Here is a 9,165-nt window from a genome sequence, read left to right on the forward strand (position 1 = left end):
ACCTGCACTCTACCTACACTCTACCTGCACTCTACCTGCACTCTACCTACACTCTACCTACACTCTACCTGCACTCTACCTGCACTCTACCTACACTCTACCTACACTCTACCTGCACTCTACCTACACTCTACCTACACTCTACCTACACTCTACCTACACTCTACCTACACTCTACCTGCACTCTACCTACACTCTACCTACACTCTACCTACACTCTACCTACACTCTACCTACACTCTACCTGCACTCTACCTACACTCTACCTACACTCTACCTGCACTCTACCTACACTCTACCTACACTCTACCTACACTCTACCTACACTCTACCTACACTCTACCTACACTCTACCTGCACTCTACCTACACTCTACCTGCACTCTACCTGCACTCTACCTACACTCTACCTGCACTCTACCTACACTCTACCTACACTCTACCTACACTCTACCTGCACTCTACCTGCACTCTACCTGCACTCTACCTACACTCTACCTACACTCTACCTACACTCTACCTACACTCTACCTGCACTCTACCTACACTCTACATACACTCTACCTACACTCTACATACACTCTACCTGCACTCTACCTACACTCTACATACACTCTACCTACACTCTACCTACACTCTACCTACACTCTACCTGCACTCTACCTACACTCTACCTGCACTCTACCTGCACTCTACCTGCACTCTACCTACACTCTACCTGCACTCTACCTACACTCTACCTACACTCTACCTGCACTCTACCTGCACTCTACCTACACTCTACCTACACTCTACCTACACTCTACCTACACTCTACCTACACTCTACCTACACTCTACCTGCACTCTACCTACACTCTACCTACACTCTACCTACACTCTACCTGCACTCTACCTACACTCTACCTACACTCTACCTGCACTCTACCTACACTCTACCTACACTCTACCTACACTCTACCTGCACTCTACCTACACTCTACCTACACTCTACCTGCACTCTACCTACACTCTACCTACACTCTACCTACACTCTACCTGCACTCTACCTACACTCTACCTACACTCTACCTGCACTCTACCTGCACTCTACCTACACTCTACCTACACTCTACCTACACTCTACCTACACTCTACCTACACTCTACCTACACTCTACCTACACTCTACCTGCACTCTACCTACACTCTACCTACACTCTACCTGCACTCTACCTACACTCTACCTACACTCTACCTACACTCTACCTACACTCTACCTACACTCTACCTGCACTCTACCTACACTCTACCTACACTCTACCTACACTCTACCTACACTCTACCTGCACTCTACCTGCACTCTACCTGCACTCTACCTGCACTCTACCTACACTCTACCTGCACTCTACCTACACTCTACCTGCACTCTACCTACACTCTACCTGCACTCTACCTGCACTCTACCTACACTCTACCTACACTCTACCTGCACTCTACCTACACTCTACCTGCACTCTACCTGCACTCTACCTACACTCTACCTACACTCTACCTACACTCTACCTACACTCTACCTACACTCTACCTACACTCTACCTGCACTCTACCTACACTCTACCTACACTCTACCTACACTCTACCTACACTCTACCTGCACTCTACCTACACTCTACCTACACTCTACCTACACTCTACCTACACTCTACCTGCACTCTACCTGCACTCTACCTACACTCTACCTGCACTCTACCTACACTCTACCTACACTCTACCTACACTCTACCTGCACTCTACCTGCACTCTACCTGCACTCTACCTACACTCTACCTGCACTCTACCTACACTCTACCTACACTCTACCTACACTCTACCTACACTCTACCTACACTCTACCTGCACTCTACCTGCACTCTACCTACACTCTACCTACACTCTACCTACACTCTACCTGCACTCTACCTGCACTCTACCTGCACTCTACCTGCACTCTACCTACACTCTACCTACACTCTACCTACACTCTACCTGCACTCTACCTACACTCTACCTACACTCTACCTACACTCTACCTACTCTCTACCTGCACTCTACCTGCACTCTACCTACTCTCTACCTACTCTCTACCTGCACTCTACCTACTCTCTACCTGCACTCTACCTGCACTCTACCTACTCTCTACCTACACTCTACCTACACTCTACCTGCACTCTACCTACTCTCTACCTGCACTCTACCTGCACTCTACCTACTCTCTACCTACACTCTACCTACACTCTACCTGCACTCTACCTACACTCTACCTACTCTCTACCTGCACTCTACCTACACTCTACCTGCACTCTACCTGCACTCTACCTACACTCTACCTGCACTCTACCTACACTCTACCTACTCTCTACCTGCACTCTACCTACACTCTACCTGCACTCTACCTGCACTCTACCTGCACTCTACCTGCACTCTACCTACACTCTACCTACACTCTACCTGCACTCTACCTACTCTCTACCTGCACTCTACCTGCACTCTACCTACTCTCTACCTACACTCTACCTACACTCTACCTGCACTCTACCTACACTCTACCTACTCTCTACCTGCACTCTACCTACACTCTACCTGCACTCTACCTGCACTCTACCTACACTCTACCTGCACTCTACCTACACTCTACCTACTCTCTACCTGCACTCTACCTACACTCTACCTGCACTCTACCTGCACTCTACCTGCACTCTACCTGCACTCTACCTACACTCTACCTACACTCTACCTGCACTCTACCTACACTCTACCTGCACTCTACCTGCACTCTACCTGCACTCTACCTACACTCTACCTGCACTCTACCTACACTCTACCTACACTCTACCTGCACTCTACCTGCACTCTACCTACACTCTACCTACACTCTACCTACACTCTACCTACACTCTACCTGCACTCTACCTACACTCTACCTACACTCTACCTACACTCTACCTGCACTCTACCTGCACTCTACCTACACTCTACCTACACTCTACCTGCACTCTACCTACACTCTACCTACACTCTACCTACACTCTACCTGCACTCTACCTACACTCTACATACACTCTACCTACACTCTACCTGCACTCTACCTACACTCTACCTACACTCTACCTGCACTCTACCTACACTCTACCTACACTCTACCTACACTCTACCTACACTCTACCTACACTCTACCTGCACTCTACCTGCACTCTACCTACACTCTACCTGCACTCTACCTACACTCTACCTACACTCTACCTGCACTCTACCTGCACTCTACCTACACTCTACCTACACTCTACCTACACTCTACCTGCACTCTACCTACACTCTACCTGCACTCTACCTACACTCTACCTACACTCTACCTACACTCTACCTGCACTCTACCTGCACTCTACCTACACTCTACCTACACTCTACCTGCACTCTACCTGCACTCTACCTGCACTCTACCTACACTCTACCTACACTCTACCTACACTCTACCTGCACTCTACCTGCACTCTACCTACACTCTACCTACACTCTACCTACACTCTACCTACACTCTACCTACACTCTACCTACACTCTACCTACACTCTACCTGCACTCTACCTACACTCTACCTGCACTCTACCTACACTCTACCTGCACTCTACCTACACTCTACACTCTACCTGCACTCTACCTACACTCTACCTGCACTCTACCTACACTCTACCTACACTCTACCTGCACTCTACCTGCACTCTACCTACACTCTACCTGCACTCTACCTGCACTCTACCTGCACTCTACCTACACTCTACCTACACTCTACACTCTACCTGCACTCTACCTACACTCTACCTGCACTCTACCTGCACTCTACCTACACTCTACCTACACTCTACCTACACTCTACCTACACTCTACCTACACTCTACCTGCACTCTACCTGCACTCTACCTACACTCTACCTACACTCTACCTACACTCTACCTGCACTCTACCTACACTCTACCTGCACTCTACCTACACTCTACCTGCACTCTACCTGCACTCTACCTGCACTCTACCTGCACTCTACCTACACTCTACCTACACTCTACCTGCACTCTACCTACACTCTACCTGCACTCTACCTACACTCTACCTACACTCTACCTACACTCTACCTGCACTCTACCTACACTCTACCTACACTCTACCTGCACTCTACCTACACTCTACCTGCACTCTACCTGCACTCTACCTACACTCTACCTGCACTCTACCTACACTCTACCTACACTCTACCTACACTCTACCTACACTCTACCTACACTCTACCTGCACTCTACCTACACTCTACCTACACTCTACCTACACTCTACCTGCACTCTACCTACACTCTACCTACACTCTACCTACACTCTACCTACACTCTACCTACACTCTACCTGCACTCTACCTGCACTCTACCTACACTCTACCTACACTCTACCTACACTCTACCTACACTCTACCTGCACTCTACCTACACTCTACCTACACTCGACCTACACTCTACCTACACTCTACCTGCACTCTACCTACACTCTACCTACACTCTACCTACACTCTACCTACACTCTACCTACACTCTACCTGCACTCTACCTACACTCTACCTGCACTCTACCTACACTCTACCTACACTCTACCCAATGAATTGAGATGATTTGTTTCAACACAGTCGTGCTAATGCAGCTGTGGCAGTGGCATGGCGTATGAGGGGATGTCTATACAGACAGACATCTTCTTGTGAGGAAAAATTCCAATTGTTTTCCATAATGTATACATAATTTAAATGTATACTGTATTTCCAATTTATAGGTTTCGTACTCAACACTGTCTTTTATTTCAGGCAGTGGGGTAGCTGTCCCTAACCCCTGGAAGGACCCAACACTGGCTCTTGAATTCTCCATCCCTTATCACCTGGAGACCTAGCACTTATCAGACATGGTCTCAAGAGCGGTTAGTCCTCGAGGACTACGTGTCTCCTCTGAGCTGGTAGAAATTCCTTTAATCACTGTGCTCCTCCAGCATGTAATGACCTGCAGGACACATTAAGACTTCCTGCTTTAGTATCATGGGGCCATTTCAGGAACCAGATTAAAGATTCCTTAGTGGAGGAGTGTTGTTATAATTGAATGTTATCTATAAAAAGAAAATGGTGTAATTGTGTAAATTGTGTCCTTTTAAAAATCTCAATGTAAATAATAGTGATGTGTATTATGTTGTGGTCAGGGAACCGTTGAAAAAGAGACCTTGTTCTCAAAGGAACTTCCCTGAATAAATAAAGGAACATTTTAAAAAAAAAGTTTCAGTGCAAAAATGTTGCATTAGATTCTCCGACACACAGCACACACCTATCCTATACACAGTAAAAGCAGCGTTGCCAGTCCAGCTTATTAACATCTAGGCTACCACGTCTGCAGCTGGACCCCCGATGAGAAAAGAGGATCTCCATAAAAGCAGTCCGTTAGTCCGACGTGGAGGTGACGTCACTGCTCGGAGGGCGGGGCGCCGGGAGGGAGGTGATCCCCGGGTTTAAAAGCGCCGGAGCGCTCCCTGCAACCAAGCAGTGCGTCACACAGACCCACACCATTAGGATTTCCCTCCACAAAACTACTCATATACTCCTTAAACCAGGCAATACTTTTCTTAAATCTTTATTTCAGAAAGGCTCTGCATCCAAATTGTGATGTTTTAATACGCGCGTTTCGTTTTATTTGCTGTATCCAGATGTGACCAAGTTTCTTTTTTAAACTTTAGATAGGATTTGTATTTCTCTTCGAACCGCGTTTTTTTATGCACATTCATTTATTAGTTTTCTCATTACGTGGATTTGCCGTATCCGCTGGGTTTAAACGTATATAACGGGAAGATCTCCATCATCGTGAGCGTGGACACGCAGCTATATGGATATATAAAAAAACACCGACCCGCTGCTGTATTAAAAGTTCGCTTTTCTGCAACGTTGGCTGTAAGAAAAATGAAATCCGCAGAAGAGGGTGAGTAGGCTGCGCTTCTCTGTTTCTGTCACTTTTGTTGGTAAGAAATTGTCCAGTTTGTTGCACATGTCTAAACGTGTCAGTCAGTCGCGACGCTGCTTCGCGTACACTGTCTAGCCCGGTGGTAAAGAGGTGGCTTGTCTGGTCTGTGCCGGACTTTCTTCTCAGGTGTCATATCAGTGCTTGTGAACTGTTCTCCTAGATTGCTCAGGTATCTTACTGTAGCTATGCCTACACTGAACACGTGACTAACTTGATTAACAGTTAAATATCAATAATAATAATATATATATATATATATATATATATATAATGATAATATATATATAATATCAATAATAATAATTCACTCAAAATATTTAGGGTAAGAAAAATAATCATTTTCTTAATTGTGTCTTTCCTTTTTGTTTACGTGTGTTGGCAATCAATCAACACATAACACAAATATAACTGATTCATCATCGCACGTTAGGTTAGGCTACTTGACTTTTGAATTTGTATTGTCATTTTCATATTCATAAGTTTACAATATAAAAGTATAAATGCAACCTTGGTTGTTTGTACGCATAGACGTTTGATATATGTTAAAATAATGCAATAATAAGGAACGTGTAACACGCACGACCTCGTTATAAGAACATCATAGGCTATCACCCCTCCCTAGGGAAGGATGGTGGGTGTGGAAGCTCTCAGCCACTGACAACATTGGTCAATACAACCCACTTTGTTGTGGTCCTTGTTGAGAAACGCTCCAAATTTAGATTTGGGACCTTTATCACATTTTAGTCATGTAGCAGACGCTGTCGTGTATCCTGAGCGACTTAGTACAGTATAGTACATTCGCTTGAAAGTGAAAATGAAACAACTGTAGGCCTACAACACAATCACTACAAGTAAGACTTTCTAGTACAACACTAAGTGCTATGGGAAGACATCCATGGTGTGTAGTGGAACTGAATCAGAGCATACCAGTGGAGGCCGGTGGAGGTAGAAATTGGAGGAAGGGCTCAGTGTAATGCACGGTGCATGTTTGATACCACTCCTCATTCCATTCCTTGCATTACAATGAGCCCGTCCTCCGATTTCTACCTCCACCAGCCTCCCTTTGAGCATACACAACAACTACAAGCGGTGTGTTGATGTGACAGCATCCACGCAGCCTGTGAAGAGAATTTAGTCTATCTAGAGACACGGCCTTGCCGTAACCAAGACGACAGGGAGTGGCGTGTGCCGTGATGTCATAGTGGTCACGGTCGCCTCAGAAGTCTCCTCTAATTCACAGCAGACGAGGAGCCCTGCGGAGACGGGTGCCCTGTGGGCGATGGCATGCGGTCTGACGAGGCCTGCTCGTATTATCTCTCATTAGGAGCAATGTGCTGACTGTAGTATGATTACTCAGGTCCCTGGCCTGTACCCCCCCCTCCCCCATACACCCCCCTCCCCTCACACTCCTCATCTCCCCAGTAGTTTGATTGATTACTCAGGTCCCCTGTACCCCAACCCCCCCAACCCTCCACCCCCTGCTTGAGGTCGTTGTAACCAACGTCTGTGCCACAGCTTGTGCGTGTTAGCACACTCAGAGGTTCGTATGCCCTCATACCCCTGTGGGGGGGCTGGCATGGCCCCGCCTGCCTGGGAGGTGCAGCTGGCATACCCTCCCCTGCCTGGAGTACAGCTTGCACTTTTATTCATGCTAACAAACCGGTCACGTCAGGCAGGTGTTTATGTTCAAGAGCTATATTGGAAAATGGAGCTAGCCAACAAAAGCAGCAGTGTGTTTCTGTAATGTTCTGACTGCTGTGCTGTATGTAGTATGTATTTATACTATGTATATTATAAGACATAAAATCCCAGAGGTGACGTGAAATGGAAATAAAGTTAGTCTAGTCGACATCTGCTTTTGCTGTGTTGGTTTATTTTTAGAGTGGGGTTATTTCGGGCTCTTTTATTTGGATTTCTCACCTGATTTCCTTTTTTTGCGGGGGGGGGGGGGGTTTGCTATCAGAGCTGGTTTTGTTGTGGGCTCTGAGTGTTGGCAGGGGGACTTGGGTGGGGGGCGGGGAGACCCTTAGATTATTTTTAAGTCTTTGGTTTTCGCTCTCATTTGAATGTTGGAAGATGTTTACGTTCTGCGTCGGTGAGTCAGTCCATCAAGCGTTGCTTTGTTTACATGCCATCTTAAACAACACCAGAGCACCAGAATCTCTTTGTTCTGCCACTAACGGGCAACTGCTTCAGTAGAAGACGTGCTTTAGTGGTAGTCCTATTCCTGATTAACCAAAGAATTATGTTGTGATCATGATACTAAAATCAGTCAATATATTATATTGTATTGTTATATTATTGATTTGTAGATGTTGACTGTTGTTGATCGAGGGGCAAGATCCCAAAGCATTTCCCTGTATCAATTATGTCTGTATGCGATGTACATGACAAATAATGTTTCATTTAATCTCCGTTCTCCTCCAGAGGTGTACAGCTACACCCCCAACGTCAGCCTCTCCCTGGGGAACCCCTGCCTGTCCTCCCAGTACCACAGCCCCAACAGCCCCTCTATCTCCGTCTCCAACAGCCAGCCCCCCAGCTACGCGGCCCAGGAGGACATGAGGATCGTGGGGTACTACCACTCTCCTGGGGGGGTGCGTCCGAACGGCGCTCCGGCCCTCGAGAGCCCCCGCATTGAGATCACGGCCTACGGGCAGTTCCCCGAGGAGGAGGTTGAGGAGAGCAGCCTCCCGGTCGCCAAGCGCCTCAACTCCATCGTGACGCTGACGCTGCCCAACCCGGACGGCTACCGCGACCCCAGCTGCCTAAGCCCCGCCTCCAGCGTCTCGTCCCGCAGCTGTCAGTCGGACGCCTCTTCCTACGAGTCGGGCTTCTCCTACAACTACGACAACTCGCCACAGAACTCGCCGTGGCAGTCGCCGTGCGTCTCCCCCAAGGGCTCCTCCTCCCTCAGCCTGCCCGGCGACGCCTCCTGCGGCCAGGTCAACGTCCACAGTGGCGGTGTTGGTTCCTCCCCCCGCCACTCCCCCTCCGCCTCCCCCCGCACCAGCGTCACCGACGACAGCTGGACAGGCCAGCGGGGCTCCAGGCCGAACTCCCCTTGCGGCGGGAAACGGAAGTACAGCTTCAACGGCGGGGGCGGGACCGGGTCCTACAAGC

The 9,165-nt window shown here is 47.9% G+C and overlaps 1 protein-coding gene across 1 annotated transcript in view; it reads left to right on the forward strand.

The window, feature by feature from the left end:
• Nucleotides 1-5,981: 5,981 nt before the first annotated feature.
• The window catches only part of nfatc1 (nuclear factor of activated T cells 1), a gene marked incomplete at both ends in the record, with an annotated part of 52,710 nt that continues 49,526 nt past the window's right edge, over nucleotides 5,982-9,165 (forward strand). Inside the window, 2 exons of the mRNA XM_080525755.1 lie at nucleotides 5,982-6,000; nucleotides 8,470-9,165. The exon at nucleotides 8,470-9,165 is cut by the window's right edge and continues 391 nt beyond it. Coding sequence (XP_080381881.1) covers nucleotides 5,982-6,000; nucleotides 8,470-9,165 — 715 coding nt within the window. The remainder of the gene's footprint in view (nucleotides 6,001-8,469) is intronic.

The sequence above is a fragment of the Nansenia antarctica genome, assembly GCF_963989245.1.
Source record: "Nansenia antarctica genome assembly, chromosome: 3".
In the NCBI taxonomy this organism is placed as follows: domain Eukaryota; kingdom Metazoa; phylum Chordata; class Actinopteri; order Argentiniformes; family Microstomatidae; genus Nansenia; species Nansenia antarctica.